At 42.2% G+C, this 22,614-nt stretch overlaps 1 protein-coding gene across 1 annotated transcript; it reads right to left on the reverse strand.

Moving 5' to 3' along the window:
* Positions 1-5,538: 5,538 nt before the first annotated feature.
* On the reverse strand, positions 5,539-20,940 carry zmat3 (zinc finger, matrin-type 3; the record flags this gene model as incomplete). Its single annotated transcript, XM_079998270.1, has 6 exons — positions 5,539-5,761; positions 8,550-8,641; positions 9,424-9,596; positions 10,617-10,757; positions 14,465-15,219; positions 20,817-20,940. 6 exons carry the CDS (start codon positions 20,938-20,940, stop codon positions 5,553-5,555), a joined length of 1,494 nt encoding a protein of 497 aa, XP_079854396.1. The 3' UTR covers positions 5,539-5,552.
* Between the last annotated feature and the right edge of the window lie 1,674 nt (positions 20,941-22,614).

A 22,614-nucleotide genomic window follows, 5' to 3' on the forward strand; every position in this document is an offset into this window, starting at 1 on the left:
CCTGAGATTGTACCTATCCACCGCTATATTGCCAAGAATAGACACTGTGCCACATGGGGGGAGCTAGGAGGCTTAAAAAATACGTATGTGAGAATGTGGTTGAACTTTTATGGCCATTCAGTATTTGAAAAATGAAAATGTTGCTAAAATAAGAAAAAAAAATACTCTCTTTGAAGTAAATTTCTGTGGCCTTTCACTAGCCTGGTATATGCATTTTTCAGATATGATGAAATTAACTGTTTAGTTGCCTTCCATCATCGTTGAATCAAACTCAGACCAGAGGAACACCGAAGCTTCACAGATAAGACCATATTGAGGCAGACTCATCCCTAACAACTTTCGGGGGCCCACGCAGCGCACTCATTTTCCCTGGAGCGGCGGGAATAGAGCCGACACGAAGAAACGCGCCAGGGGACATGCGTTCACTGTAGTAATCATCAGGCCAGCATAGTTATTGTCATTATCTATATTTTTATTCAACTGTTAAACAACACACACACACACACACACACACACACACACACACACACACACACACACACACACACACACACACACACACACACACACACACACACACACACACACACACACACACACACACACACACACACACACACACACACAGCCACAAAATCAAGTCAGCCAACCAGACATCCATTCAGTTCTACAGTTGCTCTGTCACTGCTTTATTGGCAACACTGTTCAGAGGCACTGAGTGTGTGCTGAGGTCTTTCATCAAAAGCCAAAGTCTAAAGGGGTGCTCAGGGGTCACGGCTAGAGGATTTCAGCCCTGGCGGAGGATTTGGACCATAATACATGGGCTATCTTTTCTGAGGCAAGCCGTATTTGTGAAGTAGGAAGTGATAGTTGAAACTAGATAAGATAAGATGATGAAGTGCAGATTGCTTTTATGTTCAAACGCGATGACTTCAACCTATCGTCCCTTTTTTGCTCTCAGAGTCGTCCATCTGCTATGGTCCCATTCACCCAGCACAGCACAAAACAAGGATAAAGGCATGTGTCCAAAAAATTATGTTTTCCACGACTACTGATGCCGGGATCAGAATACACAAATTCAGCCAGATTTTGGCACGATTTTGTCGTGACCAACAAATGAATGTATGAATGTCGGAATGTCGACCATAATTGAAGAACAGGGATGTGGCATCTGGGATGCCCCACGACAAACCGACGAAGTCGAGCATGTCAGAATTTTTTGTATTTTACTGCCTAGTTTGACAACTCCTACAACATGTTCCTTTACTTTGAGAAATAGAATGACAGAGTGGTCTCCCGTGCACATACTGTATGTAAACATGGCGAAGAGAAACAGGGATGCTGCTGTCAGATGGAACAATGAAACCGAGGTAAGGTTCGTCGGAGCCTGGCAGGGACTCCCAGCTGCCGCTCCGGGCTTGTCCGGGGATGTGGGCTCTGTTCCCCCTCCGTGTGCCTCTGGGTAGGAGGGTTCCGTCCCAGGGGCTTTGTCCCAGGGGGGACAGAGTCCGTCCGAAGAAACTGAAGTGCTGATCTCTGAGAGCCAGGATGAAACCCATTCAGATTGTATGTCTGTTGCCAACACAGATTGCCTGAATGATTGCATCTAAACTGGAACGGGTCCACAATCATTCTTTTCTTTTTGTATCACAAGACTGCCAGCATCACTCATAGAGCTTCTGTAGCCATGATTGACAATTTTGTGAACCCCCCCCCCCCCACCGATGCCCAATGAACTTGCGCAAGGTTGTAAAAGGCAGCATATGAAGACTGGTCAGAGCAATACTTGTAGTGTTGCCAGTTGCCGGCCAAGACACAGCAAGAATTTATGGCACTAGGATTGCCTAATCTGACATGGTGATCATCGTAAAAGACAAAAATATCCTGTAGTCTGACTCTGGCATTAAACCCATTTCTCCTGTTGCGAACCCAACGTTAAAAAGAAGTCCAGACCAGATGTAATAAATACTTTACAATAGCAGCAAAATCATTTTTTTCTCAAATGATATGAGGTACCAGCGGGTCATTCTAAGTACATAGGTCGTTTCAGTGCAGTGTCCCCGCCCATTGTCACTATGTAGAGTTTACTTGCCAAGTAATTCAAAAGAGTTTAGAACTGCGAAGTAAGTCTGATGCGCAAAGCAAATCAAATGCACTTTGTATACAATGTATTGTAATTGTGGTTAACACGTGAAAAGCATTTGCACTGAAACATCAGCTTGAAACGACGGCTCGGAAATCAAAAGTGAAAAAAACAAAGGGGAAAGTCAGGTAAACCCAAATACAAGAAATTCTCCCAATAAACAGCATCAAAGGGTATTTCCGCATGAGAAACCGGATGGTGAAGGATGTCTACATTAACACAGTAGTTCTTAACCCTTTATTGGCCTTCGGGTAAACATGCAAAGAATTGTGAAGCATCACACTTTTCAGGCCAGTGTATCGTGGTGGACCTTCGATGGCGAGACATATTAAGGAGCCTAAAGGAATTAGGCTTTTAAATCACTGCATTAAGAAATTGAAAAAGGAACATAGTCTAGGTTATCAGCCACATAATTTGGGTATTGTCTGAGGAAGGCCTGTAAACAGGGTATGAGCTTCTCCATTCTTGTGTAGATGAAATGGAATCTACAGCCATTGTAGATTCATGTCCAAACAGCCTGTTAGGCGGCTTGTGCCATGGTCCTTTTCCTAGTCAGACTGTATGGCATAGTAGGCTGACGTTCTTTAAAGGATAGGTTCCCAGGCCTTATTCAAATGTTGGTTTCCATCATCAACTATTATCTATCATCTGTTATCTGTCATTTGCGTAATAGCACAGCCTCGCTGAACAATTCACTATGGAGAAACTCAGCTGCGGCTGCTCACTGTTGGGCAGGGGAGTGGGGAAAAACTGTACTTAAATGTAATCCAGTGGGGCAATTAAAGCAACATCTTCTCAGTTATCTTGGAAAATAGCGAACCTAACAAGCAGTAACCTCGCTCTGTCCGTCATTCGCTCGCTTAGTCCCATGTAAAAAGAGTTCCCTTTCGCACCGCAGTGTGAGACAATGTCACAGCACTTTTCCTCCAGAGTGTACATGTGTGAATGTGTTAGGGGCTCTGGAGAGGAATGCAACTCCCAAGCAGCTGGCTCTCACCATGGGAAATACCCCCCCCACACACACACACACATACCCACACACATACACACATACCCACACACACACACACATGCACACGCACACGCACAAACACAGACATCCAGAATACTGGCTTTGTTCTAGGCAACACAATTACAAATAACTGACCAATCCTTTAATTTCATCTGGACTGCATATATATATATATATATATATATATATATATATATATATATATATATATATATATATATATATATATATTTTTTTTTTTTTTTTTTTTTAACTCGCTTTACAGGTGAAACAAAAATAAAAATCTTAAGAACATGTTTTAAAACTGGTTGTCAGTATCACACACCTTTAAACATCTATGGAAAAGAGGTAATTATTTGCAAAAAAAAAAAAAAACCCTTCAACGGTTGAACTGCACTACATTTAAGCCTGAAACGCTTCTATGCTTCGCTGCCTGGCGGTTTGGGAATGAGGAATACCAGTGGGAAACATTTCATTGCTATGGAATGAGGCTTAGCTTGCGGAGCTAGTTCTGTCAGGCAACTCGACGGCGACACGCGTGTCCATGCCCTTAGTGGCCGGCCTATTTAAGCAGCCAATCCACTCGTGCCCTACCTGCTTTGTTTCCTGCTTTGCTTGCTGTGTTGCTCCGCTCAATACACCTCTCCTGCATCCACCTGTTGGGCTCTACTCTTCTATCCAATTGGGGGAGCAGTGCCTATGTTTGCTGTACACCTCGCCGGGAGTGATGAGCAGTAGAGCCCAAACGCCAAAACTCAAACTATGCTAAATAAATAAAGATCATATTAAATTAAATCTAAAAGTTGTCTGTCAGAACTACAGTTGTCTGTGCCTGTGTGTGCCTCTTCTGGAAGGCTTGGGTTTCTGCGTAATGGGCCCTGTCCGCTTATTTGACAACATTTCAGAGACAAATGGGCGACGGTCGCTGGCTCGAGCCGCTACCCCCGGGGCCGGCAAATCAATGGGTGTAGGGTGCATTTTAGATGATTTACACAAAAAAACAGACCCGTTTGTTGTCATCCTGAAATTAACAAATACGATACCCAAGTCCAAGGCACAGTATGACATTAATTTGGCTGTATGTTGTATGGCTATATAATTCCAAATGCCTTGGAATTGTTATAACATTAGTGCTGCACTTTCAGCGGCTCAAGTGCTGCCAAAACGCAGCATTTTGTACAGCCATGGCAAATAAGTACGTTATCCCTAGAACCTATTTCGATATTTTACTAGCAAGTAGCACAGTGGATAAGAAGAAAATCTGGCATTTTAAAGTGACACATCGTTTTTGGCGAATTTTTGAGTCTGTACACCACGTTCCACATGGAGTCCAACTCAGGGGTCGATGTGGTCACTGTACTTCAATAATGAAGTAGCTTCTTCTGCCTTTCATGTTTCATTAAAGAACATGTCATATATTTCCATTGAAGTCAGAAGTGAACGACATTTTCCAAAAGGAAGTGAATTGAAAATTTCCCATTCTCAACTCACTTTAGAAAACCTTCGGACTCATCACAGCGGACTACTGAGGTTGGCAGTACATTAACTCAGACGGATGAATGTTCTGCAAAACTACTGTGTTGCGATTAAGTCAAATCCTTAAATGTGACAATTGAGAAGCTTTTAAAAATTATTTCGATTTTTACCCCCCCTCTCCATGCTATTTCTGTTCCCACCTGTCCCACCTAATCATTTCAACTCAAACCGACTTGGTTGGTCATGAACTGGCAGTAGTAGGGGTCTGTTGAAATTGATTGTGTAAAAAAGGCAAAAGATCTGCCAATACACACCTTATAGAAGATTCCAGATCGAGTATATGAAAAAAAAAATCTAATTTAAATAACATTAACTTAAGAATTAATAGCATATGTGTATTTTCAGGAATCTATTTACATATACCTGTTTGTGTTTGTATACAAATGTATGTAGATTTAACGCATGATGAAATTGGTTCCCTCTTCTGCTTATACACCGTTTTCATCCATCGCCAATTAAACCGCGACTGTATTCTAGTGCAGGCCTAGAAGCCCCTTTTTCAAATTAGTTTTCACCGAAAGGCCAGGTTCTACTACTACAATACTTAGTAGGATCTGCTCACTGTGAATCCAGACATTGGCGCACCGCGAACATGACCGTCTGTGTTAGAGGTATCGAACATACTGTGTGTGGAAGGGGCGGTGGCATGGTTACTGTAAAAGATAACATCTGTCTTAACAGAACCAATTTGAAAAAGGCCTCATCATATCCCCTCAAAACATCAGGCAATCCTTGTTTTTTTCTTAAACCTCAGACGAGGCTCCTGTAAAAGTAAACAGTGTTTCATCTGACGCCTAACCCTAACCCTAACCCTAACCCAGCCTCCAATTCCTTCTCATCCGTCCTCTCCGCCCCCTCCCCTCAGCTGTAGCCCAGGTTCTCCATCTCGTTGCGGTACCGCAGCTCCGACACCTTGGCCTTGTGTGGCTTGCTCTCCAGGTGCAGCCGGAAGTCGGCCTCCTGCTCCGCCCCGCAGTTGCACATGGAGCAGTAGAACTGTCCGCTGGGGGTTACGCACATGGCCAGGTCCCTGGGGATACGCTGACGTGGCCTGGGGTTGTAGTAGGGCCCTAGGAAGTGGGGGTGGAGAGAGGGAGAGAGAGCACACTCAGTAAAAAAAAAAGACTATTTGAGCACACTTTTATGTTGGATGACAGAAAGGAAACAGAATTACAAGAACCCCCCCCCCCCTTGGGTGATCTATTTGACAGCTCAGCAGATTATCTAATGAAAGTTGCTGCATAAATTTTCACTCTTATGCAACACACACACGTTACCCAAGGACATTTACTTGAGCAGTAAATTGGGCAGGGGCTAATAACTGATCTAAAAATAGACCAACATGCAGCCCATCCATAAAAATTTTGAAACTGGCCACTTCCAGATGGCTGTTCCTGTGATAACTCTTTACAGAGGCATAACAAGCGTTCTGGGATCATTTACTGACACAGAACTGCATGCAAGCAGCTTTGAGCCAGCGTTTTGAGCCAATCATGTGTCATTTACCCTTGAAGTGACTTCCTGTTAAGATAATAAGCTTCCATTTTGTTTGGGTTTCAGCACCCAATGTTGCATGCTGTACTGTGATCTCCTAACAGTCAATACAAAAGAACCGTTTGGAAAGTTTGATAAAAGCATACTATATGTATTCCAGAAATATTAACAGACATGAACTAATTAATTACTATTATTTTGGTAAATATCAAGTAGGGCATTTTTTTCCAAATTCACTGTACGGTGTCACAAACATTTAGTGGGCGAGCAAATTCCCGTCCACTTCTTTGAAACAAGCACTTAATGAATCCCTGCAGTTAACTGGAGTCAACGCTCTCTTTCCGTCTCAGTTTTTGTCAGATTCTCTCCTCCGGTGGCCCTTTCTGTCTGTCGGGGGCTCGATATGATTGCCATTTGCCGATGCCTACGGAGGCGAGCCATACTGTCAGTCTGTCTGTGTTCCCCACCGCTGATGTTTCCACTTCCATGGCACCGCAGAACACAATACAGCACAACACACCTGCTGCCAGCCACTGTGGCAGGCAACCCCCCCACAGTGGGCGGCTTTCCAGCTTTGGAGTTTTTTCATGCAGAGTGGCACGTCGCAATCTCCCTCGTTCTTCAGACCGAGATTCGGACCATCAGGACCCACAGTGACAGGAAATGATTTTGATTATGGTGAGAAAATCAAATCTAGCCCTGCGAATCAAAGGACCAGGGGTCGGGAACCTATGGCTCGCAATTGGCTCTTTAGATGACGGTATATGGCTCGCAGACAATTTTGAGCTAAAATTTTTCATCACAATTAACAAGTAATAAATTATTATTGTGTGTAATTTTAAAGTAAAACAGGTAAAAAAAAATTACAATTTTGAAAATAAAATTAAAAATATAAATGTGGCGGACAAAGGGGCGTAGTCAAAGCACCGGCAGCGGACCACAGAAAGACTCCGGGGCGCCCTTTTCTCGGCGCCCTGCCTCTTCCGGGTCTCTGCTCAGGCGCTACTTGTGGGAGTCTCTGCCCACAGGTAAGGGTTCAGGGAGGGAGATGGAGTCTTTCTGGCCGTGGTGCGCCGACATGGCGAGAATTTCATTGTTCATTTCAATATGCGGCACGCAGGCCACAATTCACTTAGGATCATTATAATAATTGTGGATAATAATGATCCTCTTGGGCGCAGGAGGAATAGCGTTCCACTTGCTGGGCTACTTACGAGCCCGTGCACCGATCCCCTCTGTAAGACAGACAAACATTAAGAAAACTCCCTGCCTCGAGTCGGACCAATCGGCTGAATACAAGTGGACAGAAATGGAAAAAAACTTCAATATGTATGTGACAAATAATCACTTGAACTTGAACCTGAAGACCACCTGATTCTTAAAACTTGGAACGAGCTTCCCGTCACATACCACACAATGCAGCGTGAGTATTGCCGTATTGACCATGTTTGTCACATGCTTCATACGCATGTGAGCAGTCTTTCTCACATCTGAGAAACATTAAGACCAACCTATGCTCACGTTTAACTGATGGAAGCCTCAACATCTGCATGAAACTTAACCTCACTATGTATGAACCAGACTACAAGGCCATCAGCAAAACCATGCAGCACCAGAAGTCGCATTAATGGTAACAATTATTTCATTTATTATTGGTAAGCTACAGTATAACAACAATATTATTAACAAGAATAAAGAGACATTTATTATATATAGCGCTTTTTTAAGTACTCAGAGATGTGTTATTTGTTAAAAATGTATGCCTTACTTAAAAAATGCACGCATTAAGTTGCATTCAATTTTATTAAATATTATATGGCTTACAAGGAAATACATTAAGAAATATTTGGCTTTTATGGCTCTCCCAGCCAAAAAGGTTTCCGACCCGTGGTATCGACATAGGTTAGCAAAAACAAGTTTTGGATTTGTTTTGGAATCAATTTGTTTTCCATTTTTTTTTTGGACTGAGAATTGATCTAAAATGTACGTCAAACGTAACAAACATTTGACTTTGGGCACTGTGGTAGTGGGGAGTGGTTTTGGTGGCATTTGCACGTTGGGAGAGCCAGCACTGGCTGGCAGTAGATTTGAGGTAAATGGCAGAGTATTGAAAAGCTGCTGGTTTCTCGGTTTCACTGAGGTTGGGCTCCCACTCCCACCTTTACCTTTGTCTGAAAAGACAACAGCCTTTATTTCAGTTTGAATAAACGGCAAGCAAAGTCAGTTTTTTGTTCTACTTGCTTCTACTTGCTCCGTCCTTAGAAAATACATTTCATACCATCATCGCTTGTTTTAAGAATTCAATGTCTTGTGCAATGTTCTCAGAAATCCTTTTTTGAACATGATTTTTTTAGGTTTTGTCACCTGGCATTAAAGTGGAAAGCTGAGGGCTGCGGCGTTTCTTCACCAGTCTGTACTCGCTGCCGTCTTTCCTGTGTCTCCGCTGAGTCGCTTCGCTGCCATCCCTGCAACAGACAGCACCCTGTGTCAACACTGAAGAACAACCAGAGGCTTGCTTATGGAGTTCGTTCTATGCCCAAAACACTGGCCAAGCATCCCCAGTATTGTACAAAAATACCCAGCTGGTATTTCAATAAAATTTGAAACCGTTCTTTGAACTCCTTACGGCAGTTTGATTAAGGGACTTGATAGTTGGTGTGGCTATCTGCGCTTTAAGCGAAAATAAATGTGTATCTTAGGTCAGAAATACATCACCTCACAACAGTCTGAAAGAAGAAAACATATTTAGACTAGGGCTGTCTGATATTACAGAAAAATGACTAATGTATCTATTTTGTTTTCTTCTATTCGCTTTTGCAAATCGAAGGCAGAACTGCTTTACGGCAATATTTGACCTCATTTGGAGTCACGGTGCTTTATGTTATCTGTGTGTGGGGGCAAATGTAAACAAACCTGGAGGAACGTGGGGCTTGGGTAAATTATTCACGGACCAATCACGGCGCATGGAGCTTAACACAGAAGAAAAACAAAACACCGTCCTTTGTTTACAACATTTTAAAAGTGTGTTGAGAAAAAACGGTTGTGTTTTGTCTCTGAACACCAACTTGTGCTTGATAAGGATATCTAAAATTGCACAATGGCACCATAAATGGATTATTACGACATTTGGCCATCTGCTACCGAGCCGTAGCGAGAAAACCAAATAAGTTACATTTTTGATGGAGCCAAAAAACACGTCCTTTCCAAATGCGTAAACAATGACAAGTCCATGACTCACACCAAAGTGTTATTGATGTTCTGCTGAGCTTCAGCCAGACGTAGCTTCTTGGCGTGGTTCTTGCCCTGGTAGTGGGCCTGGGCGACAGTTGGCGAACTGAACGAGGCATCGCACAGCTTGCAGTAGTCGTTCTCCGTGGCCAAAATGACCCGAGTCGGCCCCTTAAAGAGGACCTGGAGACGGGAGTGAGAAAGGGAAAGCAGAAGAGGTGAAAATGACTTGGCAAAGAGCAACAAGAGGTATTAGTGAACGGAGGGGTTGTTGCAAATCTAGGTTAAAAGGTGTAAACTTGGCTTACTCCTTTTACTCCGTATTTTTTACATATTTAAGGTTACTATTAATGCAGCATTGTTTAACTTTTGGTATTTACGCCCCTACAGTTTCTAAGTGCAATTGCTACTGGTGTCTACAGGGACAGCACGCGTGAGTAACAAACCCCATGGCGCAATGACAGTGAGGGCCGGCACGCGCCAGCTGAGGTGAGGTGAGATGCCGGCCCACTGGCCTTTTTGCCGAGCATTATTACCAGACATTTTGACTGGCGAGATTAGAATTGAAAAAATATATATATATACGTAATTAATTTTACCAGGCGAAACAACAGTAATTACTGTCTCACGGAAACCCCGAGCCAAACATCAAGCAGGTTCTGTAGTGCCATAAATCTTTTCGTACCCGAACCCAAAAATGACGGGATGGGTGGGAATGAAAGCGATACCATTTTCCATATTACAAGTCAGTGTCCATCAAAATATTTTGAAGAAGAACAATCTTTATTTGTCACACAGCACACCATAACACATGCTTTGGATGGTGGGCGGTGAAATGAGGCCTCTGCATATGTATGCTGCCCACTGCCAGGGGCCAGGACACTGGTCAGACGATGAGTGCATGTTTTTTTTTTTGGGGGGGGGGGGTCCTTACTGACGTGAGGTGGAGGAAACCCCATGTGAGCACAGGGAGAACATGCAAACTCCACACAGAAAGGCTCCTATTTGGGAGATAACCCGCCGGAGCACGGTGCCAACAGTGCCCCAGGCGGGAATCGTACCCAGGACCTTCTTGCTGTGAGGCAGCAGTGCAATGCACCGTTTGCGCCACCGTTTAGTTATTTTACGCCAAGCTGGTATTTTAAGGTAAATAAGATACATAGTGTTGCTTTAAACTCTTTCTCCAGTCCAGGCCCACCTCACCTGTCTGTCTGTGTCAGCGTCGCCGGGTCCTGAGCTGATGCTTGTCTGACCAGCCAACTCGAGGACATCTGGGATCCTGACAGCTGGCAGCTGTTGACTGCCCGCGTAAAAATTTCTCAACTTCTTACTGTGATTTTTTCCCTGAACGGATAGAAGGTAGATAGAGTAAGGATTGAAAGATAAGCGATGAAACCTATGGTTAATTAACCGCCCGTCCTTTACGGAATGAACGTATATTGAAGAAATACAGATGGAATGTTATTTAGCTGTGCAAAATGGCAAACTTTCCTGGATGCCCCCTGAAAGTCGACGAGTCAAATCATCAGTTGGAAACCTGTCAGTAGACTGAGATTCTTCAAGTCGAGCATACGTTTTTCTTTGTTTTTTGTTGTCAGTCCGTGTGCATTCAAATAACAGGATAAAACAAATAGAAGCTTACAAAATGCACAGGAATAACATTTCAATGAGAAATTAGGTTAATCATAAATATATTTTTATATGTGTTCAGACAGGGTTCTTCATGCACCCCAATTGCCATGCTCCATTCCTCCAAATCAAACAACTAAAAACAGTGTGGGGACGGGGCATGGAAGAACGGGGCACGAGTAGGGATGGGTATCATTATGATTATAACGGTACAACTGTACTACTCTTACCCATACTGCATATCGATACAGTACTTTAACAGTACTCTTATTGGCTCTATTTTCATTTTTTCAGAGAAAAACGAAAACAAATTAATATCAGAATTAAGATTGTTTTATTTCCTGCACATTATGCATGGAGAGGGGGCGATCTGGTCTCAATCTGATCTCGCTGTGCCATTGTCACTCACTCACCGTTTGCCACACCAGAAGCGACATTGTCAGCGACACTTCAGCAACACAAAAGCATTGAGTCATTTAACGATTCGTGAACTTCTTCGGGGTCCTTCTTGTTAAATTTCTCAACTTTCAATGGCTAAGTAAATATTTGCTTTAGATTCCAACTGTTTACTTTTCATTTTATTCGTTTTTGGAGTCCATCTGTTTATCAACGTAGTTGGATTCGTTCACAGTACAACTCGTTTTATCACTGGAATGAATAATATTCTCTAAATACATTGCAGCTATTAACAGGAGGAAGGCGGTGCTGGTTCTTCCCTGTGCGTCCGATGGAGAAGCCAGGGATGGCAGTGGTGGGTTCGTTCCATTAACCAGAGGAGAATTCAGGAGATTTCCACAATCTATATATGTGTATTTTTTGAGCTGTTTCTGTATTGAAGTTTTCTAATTATTTTTTGTTATCAGTTATTTGTGGTTGGATTATTAAATGAAAAAAAAATGCAATGGACATATTCTTTTACATCTGAAGAAACATATTAATAGCTTAATAACAGCTTATAAATACATTTCTGATTTATTTATTATTATCAAACAGATTTCTCTACTATAAAAATGTATTGCTTGACAAGTCAGTTTGACTTGAGCCCACACGTAGTGACTCCAAGCAGCAAGGAGGTACAGACACGTACGGTATACCAGACCAATAAAGTTTTTTAAACTACTTCCCAAGTATGAAATAAAATCTAAAGTCTATTCCTGGGAGTGATATTTGTTTTCCTTCTGGAATGATAATATTTTCTTTACATAGACTGTATGTGAGGTTTAAATTGTTGTAGGGGATTTTTTTTTGTTAATTAAACTAGTAATCCACGTAAGACCACACATCAGCGATTTATGTGGTTGATGCATACCTGGCTTGATAATTGACTATTTTCCCGAACAATCTTTTGAATGGACCTCTATGGGAATTTACACTGCAGTCTACGTTTTGCGCCCGGAGAAATAGAGCCAAGGCGTGAAAAACGTGAGAGGTTTAGGAGCCTTTTGTGACGCTTTTGCGACACTGACACTTCTGCTTGGTGTGACCTTCAATATTGATCAAATGGCAGCGGATCTGAAGCGTTGCTGTGCCGCTTTCGCGAAACTGATGTGTCGCTTCGGGTGTGGCCCGGGGGTCAGAGCAGGGTCTCCTCATGCGTGTGTGAGAGCCAGGCAGAGGGAGCTGGTCCTGCCCCCCTCACGCATATCTCTGCTGATGGAACGGGAGAGAGAGAGGAGAGATGTCTCTTCTGATGATAGCGAAAATGCTTTTTCGACAAATATCTTAATATCTAATCTTATTGCAAGTTAGAAACAAGTTATATAGCCTAAATACATAGAAAATCATATTTTATAATAATAATTTCTCTAATACCATTAACAGAACAGGTAACGTTGGAGCTTAACAATACTACGATTATTAATAATTTCATTTAGCCTGTTCATTAGCGCTGAACGATGTAGGAAAATTACCAAATTACCATTTTTTTAGACCAATATTGGGATTGCGATTTAGTATGAGATTTTTTTTCTTAAGTTCCTTATCTTCACTATTATTCACTAAGCAATAGATGATTCTATAGCAATGGTATTCAACCTTTCCCAGTTCAGTAGCCACATTAACAAAAAATATTTTTGCAAGAGCCAAATTTCTGTAACGTCCCTTTCCTCCATCAAACGATTATGTATTTCAAAATTAGGCTACTAAAAATAGATAATTAGGGATTAAATAGCATGATGTATGTTATAATTGCAATTTATTATTATTACCATGACCATATTATTATTACCATGTTTTTATTACTTTTGCAACCACAAATGTATTATGCATTATTATACACAAATTATGTACAAATGTAAACGGGTAGACGGAAAACCGGAAGCTACGTAGAGAAAGCGACAAGCTGACTATACTGTGCATGTCTGCTGTGCCGGCAGTCGTAGAATATCGGAATAATCTGGAATATAATTAAATGGCCTAAATTAAAAAAAGGGAATTGATATAAACATTTTTTTCCTATTTATTAATTGCATGGAGGCTGTTGTGGTTCTTGTAGTGTGGAAGCCAATGGAGAATTTGGACACGGTGGTCTTGCGTGGCGCTGTTGGAAGACCGGTGATGAGTTGTGGCTCTATGTTATTACTTATAGACCGTAATAATATAATTAAATAATAAAATCGCCAGGTGAAACCGGATGATCAGCCATTAGGCGTTTTCACACCACAGGACCTTTTTCATAGTTCTAAGAACTTTTTGGAGGAACTGGTCCTTTTTTATATCTGAACTGCAGGAACTAGGAATGATCGTAGTTCTTAGAACTAGGAATTTTTTAGCTTCTACTCCTGGGCAGGGACTAACCAGCACAAGAGGAACCTTCTGTGTAAGTGCACGGTGATTGTTCCAGACTTCAGTCTACGGTCCCTCCCCTCTGGCGCACAAATAATCTCTTGAACTTGAACTTGAACTTGATTGTGTCCAATGGGAAATTCACTTTTGAATACCCCCCCCTCACCCCTGCACGCACCAAATAGTCAAATATTCGCTTTGAACAGCTGCATCTGATTCGACTGACAAGATTTGTGTCCAGTCGGGTACAGCACAAGACTTTCCATCACTCTACCTCCCTCTATGTCCAAATAATAGATTTTTTAATGAAAAAATATGGTTATACAATATGAAGTATTTTTCTATAATATACCACATATACTGGATATTATTAATTCTATTTTACGATAAATATGTAGAGAATGACAATTTCTGATACAGGCAATATTATCTGATATCATGTCATGTGTAATTGTGAAAACATTGAGAGCAAAGTGTTCAATCCAAGACAAGTAGGTCTGATCATAGTTACTACGTGAGTTCTTAAATCTATTACTTAGATCTATAACATACAGCAAGTAGAACAATCATCAGCAGAATTGTTTATATCAATGTGTATAAAATTTGTGTGTATGCAGATATGCGCATTTCTAACTGACCTGGTAATGAGCATGGGCCTGTTGGGCAGAGTTGAGCGCCACATTGCAGAGTTTACAGTAGAGTGGTTTACACAGTTCCTCCAGCCCCATAGACCCACCCTCCTGCTCCTCCATACCCAGTGGCGAGCCGTCCTCCTGAGATTGCTCGGTGCCTGAGGGCACCTGAGCTGGTGGAGGGCCAGTGAGCAGACCTGGGATCGGACAGGTCATTAGTGTTGGGGGGGGCGGTCCGGGGGGTCTTGAGGGAAGCTGTGAGGGGTCTGGGGTGGAGGGTGGTGGGGAGGACATGGGGCTCAGTGGCAGGGAAAAGGGACTGGCACCAGGAGCCACTATGGGCGGGGGCCTGAGTGCTTGTGCGGAGGTCATAGGTGGGGGTCCCAATGGCTGAGTGTGGTCCACGGTCAGTGACCTCAGTGCCTGGGCGAGGTCCATGGGTGGGGGGACCAAGGCGTGCGCCATTGGCGGCGGTCCCATTGGCTGAGCCGGGCCCATCAGAGGCGGCCTCAAGCTATGTGCTGGGGCAATGAGAGGAGGCCCCAAAGTGTGTGTCGTGGCAATTGGAGGTGGCCCAAGACTCTGAGTAGGAACCAGTGTAGGGGGTCCGATTGATTGAGTTGGGGGCATTGGTGGGGGTCCGAGGGGCTGCACAGGGGCCATTGGTGAGGGTCCCAGCTGGTGCAGTGTGTCCATGAGTTGGAAAGGCTGCTGTGGATGACCGAAGAGACTCAGGGGAGGTTTCATAATACTCCCTGGGCCTGGAGGAGACAGGGATGATAGAGCTGACTTTTTCGGTCGGTTTTTTACATTTGAGAAAACCATATTTCCTGAAATATAAACCGGTAGTCAAATAAAAACTGGGCCTCTAATAAATACGGGTTTGTGATCTACACGAACAAGTACAAGCCTGCCTCAAATAAAGATCCGGGAAAAAACTGATCGGAGCTGTGGTAGATGAATTAAATTTACGCCGTTTCTTACTCTTACGTATCAGACCGCTTCTTGGGGCAATGCCTGGCTCTGAGCGCGGCCACTCTCGAGCGCTCTAAGCAGGAGGTGGTGCGTTCAAGGCGAACTCGGAAAACTATAATTCCCTTGTCGGCTACCACTACAAGTGCGACCTTTAGGGTAGCTACTAGCTCTCTTTTCACCATACATGTGTTTGCATGGCATGACACTTAGACAGAAGTTTGATTTAAAATTCATACTAAAATATGATCAAATACACTAATTTAACAGAGGGAATTAGATATAAAAGCCTGCCTCTAATATAAGCCTTCTTCCAATAAATATATAAGCCTGGCACCCTCTGCAGTTGAGGTAAAAAAGGCCCCGGTCACTATTTGAGGAAATACGGTATGCGTCTCACCTTTTTTCAATGCCATATACTGCCACTCACTTTTACGAGAAGCTTCTGTGGTCACTGTGTGGACATTTTTTTTCAGCTCCAGGTTCAAACCAGAATGTGACAAAAGTTAAGATGGAACTACTTCCTTGTGGAAATCAGCAAAAAATACTTAAAATAATGTTTTTGATAATTGATAGCTTTCATTTCGCTAGAGAGACACTTTTTGAAAAACTCATTCATTTCTTTTGTCAAAAATGTGTTTCTCAGTCGTTTTCTGAAAACAACAGAGAATGGCAGGATAGGGACCAAGGTGACACGTGACACTTCCACATCACTTTAATTCTAAAGAGTTATTTTAATAATTATTAGCCACAATTCCACAAAATCAAATGTCATAGACTGAAATAATCAGCATTAAATATAATTCAAATTCAATACAAAATAATTAGGCGATCATAAACACTTCTAACAAGGTTCAAGTTCAGTCTGATCTCCATTACGAGCAGGGATGGGAAAGGAATAATTTGCAGTAGGAATCTTGAGAATAGTCCTTTGGAAATATATATATATGAGGGTACAATTTAAAGGGGACATCAAAACCTGACATCAAAACCAAACTGATCATTATTTAAAGGATAGGTTTGTCATTTTGCAGCCCAGGCCTTCAGTTGTTTGTTCCCATAATTTATAATGGTTCATAGTACAGGAGAGTGACCAATGTAACCCACGATGCAACTGGCAGCCGTTATCATGCTGCGACCGCTTTGATTGGAGAAACAACAGAAGCAATGAATAGTGGTCCGTGGTACAAGGAGGAGGCCTGGGGGCGGGGTGGGGGTATGAAGGGCGTGTAACCTTATTTCAAATTGAGGCATCTCATTGGGCACCTGACAACTTTGATTCATGGACCCAAAATAGCACCATTAATGTTTGTGTTTCCGACTGACGCTTACTGTCTCGTCAGCCTGTCTGTCCGATCGTCTGGCCGTCGCTGGCATGCCTCCCTGTAAGCCTGTTTGTTTGCCCTTTTGTCTGTCTACCTGTCTGTCACCTCTCCATATTACTTGACAGGATAATCATGATGGACAGGGCACTGACTTTAATGTTGCCTGCTCAACTGCAAAGATGAGTCTGAGAGAGACTGGGTAATTTTCTTCATGGCTTTTTAATAAAGCCTCTGGTACTTTTTATAGTTTATGAGCTATTTGTATATTTCTATGCAGTTCTCTGATGCATATACCTCAGGGTCTAATACAACTGGCAGACACTTTGGATAAAATCATTGATTTAAGAAACAAATATTCAACATTTCTGAGCAACTAGTCTTTTCACGACAATTTTATATTATGCATCAATTCACAGAAATAATCCTCACCCCCAAACTTTCATTTGAGTGGTCGCTATGTTCACTTTTTCTCTCCGCCATTGATGCTATCGAGTAGTGTTGGTGATAATTTGCTTTTCATATAACCACCCATGTATGACGCCAATGTTTGATATTCAATGACTAACCACACCCCCATTGTCAGTTTGGACAGAAATTGAGGGGGGAAACCAGGATATTGAAACAGGCTGGAGGTGGCCTTTAAAGGCTACTGAAAGAAAAGCACCCATGCCTTTCTTTTTTCTCAAGGATTTAAAATGCTTTAGTTTAAATACCGTTCAAGAACCCCGGTGCACCTGGAAATGGCTATAAGGTAATGTTATCCGATATCAGACAAAGCCTTCAACACAACAGTACTTGCTATTGACTGGCTTCCGTTGGCTTTATACATAATTTTACATTGTTGTGTTTAAATCCTTAGTGCATTTCACCTTGTCAATGCTAGCGGATCAATGTTACATGACGCCCCTTTCACCTTTGTGTGTCTTGATTCTGAAAGCGTGAATAACTGCACATTTTAACCAGCATGGGTGGATTAGGGCAACAGAAGAACAAACAGTTAAACACCACCACAGAGGAACTGCAGGTCATTTCCAAACATACTTTCTCACAGCTCTGCTCTGGTTATGAGAATGTCATACACTAGTAGTGGCAAATTTGTCAGCTGCAGTATGATCACGCTGTTGACACCGCAACCTTTGTTTACATGCTTTTAGTGACGTATCCTTCATTTATTTATTTAAAGGGGGTGGGGCCGTTTCGTAATATAATGTTCTGTTGAAATCAGGGTGTTGGCAGTCATTGAAGACAGCACCCAAAAATAAAATAAATATTACCATACGATCTTTCTTCTTTCTTTTTCAGATTGGTTGATCGGCCCTTGACCGATCCGGTATGGAAATCAGATTTGTTGTCCGCATGTTTGATTTGGCATGATTTTTACGCCGGATGCCCTTCCCGATGCAACCCTCTCTATTCATCCGGGCTTGGATGAATGGGCTAGATTAAATATTACCATATGACACCCTACGATAATGACAAACACTACAGAAGAGTTATCAAACAAAAGCTCAACATAACTGTCCACTGAGTATGAACAAAGTAAACTTGCCTCAACCCACATGTATGAACACCTAAGATGTAGGTAGACATTACAAGAATAGAATCGTCCAGAAAACAAGTGCACTTGGAACTATACTTTTCTCAGCTGTTAGGGAATATCTACAGGGGAGCCAAGGTTGACTTTGCCCTAATAGTGAAGTTTGCTCCTAAGAAATCCAGGGCTGGGACTTGGTGCACAGAAAGATGATGGTTCTTGAATGGTTTCTCAAAATTCCGCAAAGAGCCGCCACCACTTTGTGTACTGGGTGGGTACTGGGCGTGTACTTTGTGTTCCTCTTATGGCATTTTGGGATACTAAAGATTTCTTCACTCTTATTTGAGTTATTGGGTGGCAGGGTGGTGGCATAATGTTTGGCAAGTACCCCTAACCCTCCATGGACCTGTGATGGGTGGCTACTAGTCTATAGAGATCTGAGAGATTTTAAATTAGCTTACAAAAAAACAGGCACTTTGTGAAACCAACAACGGTTCTTCTATGGCTACACTAAGAAGAATCATTGTATGTGTCAGCTGACACATTTATTTCTTTAGTTCTTGAGTTGAAAGAGCTCATAGGTTACAGTTGAGTTCATCATGGTGTTGATACTGGTACTTGTCCAGTATCAACACACTGATATTGATTCTCGTCAACTTCAAGAAAATAAGACTCTTTCTATGCTGTAGTGAGAAATTTCACTGCATATACTGTATGTATGACCGTTTGTATATGTATGTGACAAATTATCTCTTGAACTTGAACACAAAAGCAGCAAGTAAGCTGCCAAGCAATAAGCAAGCCAAGTTTATTTCCCGCTATATTCTTGAAGCTCTCAACTGAATTTAGGAGGACTAAATAACAGAATATTGAACTATCTCAAAAGTTCAGGGCACCACTTGCCATTTTATCACCTTCTGGATTAGAGAAGATCCAACTGCTCCCTATTTGTTGTTTTATTTCGAATCTATTTTCAACCAGCCTCCAAAGTGCTCCTCAGCACCTGGTCTAAATGCATTACTAAGCAAAGCTCCTGTCCTAGAGCCCAAAAATCTGTCTGCCTCCACAGAGACTCTCTCCTATTATAAATAGGCCAAGTGTTCACTTTCTCAAAGGTTTCTCTGGCTGAGTTGTGTAGTGTCATCAATTATGAAGCGACAAGAAGCCTACATGCTTCACAACCTCATTCCATCTGCTCCTCTGGGCGCTGGCAATGTACAGTATGCTTCACCACATACGTTGTGTCTGCGCACTGCACTATTACGGTATAAGTGACACAGTCGCACTATGCAATAGATCATAGATGAAAATAGATGATGGCATTCGTTTTTTAGCTTCTGGCTTTGGAAGAGAAGGAACATATTGGTACACAGCAGTATTCCTCTTTTGAGAAGAAGTGCAATGGGTCAGCTGCCTTATACTGTCACCTGTGTATTGTGTTCTCTATATTGCAATTCTACAGTAATGCACTGTTCAACAATATGTTTCTTAAATATCAAAATTTCTGCTGCCACATGTTTACCTTAAATGTCTAAACTGTGGTTGAAGCAGAGGTACGTTACAGGCTACAGCCACAGAACAGATGTTTGACACACAGACAGACAGACAGACAGACAGTCAGACAGATAGACAGATAGATAGATAGATAGATAGATAGATAGATAGATAGATAGATAGATAGATAGATAGATAGATAGACAGACAGACAGATAGATAGATAGATAGATAGATAGATAGATAGATAGATAGATAGATAGATAGATAGATAGATAGATAGATAGATAGATAGATAGATAGATAGATAGATAGATAGATAGATAGATAGATACATTGCTTATTTATTCATCTCTGGAGGGAAATTAAGCAATGTGTTAAAGATAAAAATGCCATTTTTCATTGAACACTACCCATATTTATATGATGTGGTGTAATGATCTGGACATGTGACACATGATGCTGGCCTTATAGGCCTTTCCAGGTGCTGTGGAGACTGAGCAAAGGGAGAACCCTGCTACGAAGTTGGAACAGAGAAAGAGTGGACGATGAGGGGGGAAAAATCAATATGGCTTCACCACCTTTAGCTTTAGCTGCAACGTCAGAATTCACATCTTGAAAATCAAGATGTGAGTGGCTAGACTCTTCAACAAGAACAAGGCTACAGAAGTGGTTAATTTGTGGTCCGGGGACCCCCAGGGGCCCTTCAAGAGGGTTCCAAGAAAAATTATTCATATATTAATTTGAAAAAAAAAACAAATAGGCAAAAAAAAAAAAACCCTAACAGAGTCCGTGGCCTAATAGTACTTATCAAGATGTAGGGTCTTCGAAATGGTTAACAAAGATTGAGAATCACTGCTGTGGGTGACATTATGATGATGACAGCAGAAATAGGGCAGCCAGTTGTTTTTTTGTAACCGCTTATTGCAGCATATTGCACTACTTGGAAATGTTCTCTTATCGGCGAATTGTGATAAACGGCACGCAGAGCGATATCTCCTGGCATGGGGAAAAGCCTCTCCTTAACCCTTACCTGGGAACCGTCGCAGGTAATGGCCGCTGTCAGCGTAGCCGACGGGCTGCGAAGTGTAATGCCTGCAGCAATCCGCTCTTTGGTAGTACGCCGCATCTGCGTTCTTGATGTGCAGCGCCATCATTGCAATCGCATCCGGCTCGGTGAACTTCTCGGCCAAACCCTGGCAGCGTCCAGGCAGGGAGCGCTCTGTGTGCCGCTGCCGCTGCCGCTGCCGCTGCCGCTGCCGCTGCCGCTGCCGCTGCCGCTGCCGCTGCCGCTGCCGCTGCCGCTGCCGCTGCCGCTGCCGCTGCCGCTGCCGCTGCCGCTGCCGCTGCCGCTGCCGCTGCCGCTGCCGCTGCCGCTGCCGCTGCCGCTGCCGCTGCCGCTGCCGCTGCCGCTGCCGCTGCCGCTGCCGCTGCCGCTGCCGCTGCCGGCCCAGACCATTACGCAAAGGACCCTATGTTTTTCGTCGATCCACGGGAGGGGTGTTTGCGGGTGCAAAAGGAAGAAAAGAGCAGTCGAGATCGTTTTTTTTTTGCTTTCTGCTTCCACCCACCGTTATTGGGCAAAATAAAGAGAACGGTGGAAGAGGAAAAGCCGTACCAGGGCCATTCGGCTCTGCCTTTTTTCACTTTTAAGTTGGTATGATCCGTTTCCGATCTCTCCCACGCGTCGCTTGATTTACATGGGGTTGGGATCGGAAAGCATCCTTGGTGGTGGCTGCTTTGGGCTTTTGAAATTATATTTCCCGTAAATTAGGTCGGAGAAATGATTAATTGACACATTCAAGTAACACTGTCAGTTTGTTTTATGCAGAAAAAATATTAACAAATATTTCTCAACTCACAAATTTGCTCACGGTTTATTGAATAGGCCCATTGCTAATTTTGTCGTGATGGTTTGTGATTTTTAACAAGTGGGTCCACTGCGATTGGAAACCATTAGACCTTGTCAGTTTCCGAAATAAAATAAGTTAACGCTTTATTATATTATATTTATTATTATATTATAAGCTACGACTATATTCAGTATTGTGCATCTCTTTCTCAACTGCACTGTTCATTGCTGCTGTAACGCCTTCATTTCCATCCAGATATTTAAAAAGTCTATTTTATTACACCTTAATCCTGCTGTACACATATGGCAAGCCATTTTAACATTTAATCCATAGGACCAACTAGTCACTTTTAAAACATTGCTAGTAATTTATATTTTAGTTACTAGTTGCTATTCCACTAGTTACTAGTGACTGTTTTAGTTGCACTAGTCAAAATGTATTAGGTACTAGTACTTATTTTTTATTAGATACTCATAACTATTGCAATGTTACTAGTAACAATTTGGACAATTTTGTCATGAAATCCTATGGGGCTCTGTGTTTCAGGTATGAAATATTTTCCTCCGACTGGTATCTATCTTTCACTGTTACTAGTCACCATTAATTGAGTAATAGTACTTATTCATTAGTGGCTTTATATCTCTTACGAGTAACATTTTTACCAGTAACACTGTATTTTTACCCAATATGAGAAATTACTTGTCAAAACAGCTTGTTGATAATTTCATTTAAAATGTTACTAGTAAAAATACATGTTTTACCAGTAACAAAAGAAAGGCACTTGTCTGTAATGAATAAGTACTAGAATTACATTTTTAGAAACTAGTAACATTGACATAGATACAAGTAGTCAGAGGCAAAAATTGGCCAAATTGTAGAAAAAAAATCACAATAGTTATTAGTAGCAATTGGAATAGTAGTATCTAAAAAACTAGTAAGTAGAAAGTACTAGTATCTAACACATTTTGACTAGTTCAA

Source organism: Zeus faber (assembly GCF_960531495.2).
Source record: "Zeus faber genome assembly, chromosome: 1".
Classification (NCBI taxonomy): domain Eukaryota; kingdom Metazoa; phylum Chordata; class Actinopteri; order Zeiformes; family Zeidae; genus Zeus; species Zeus faber.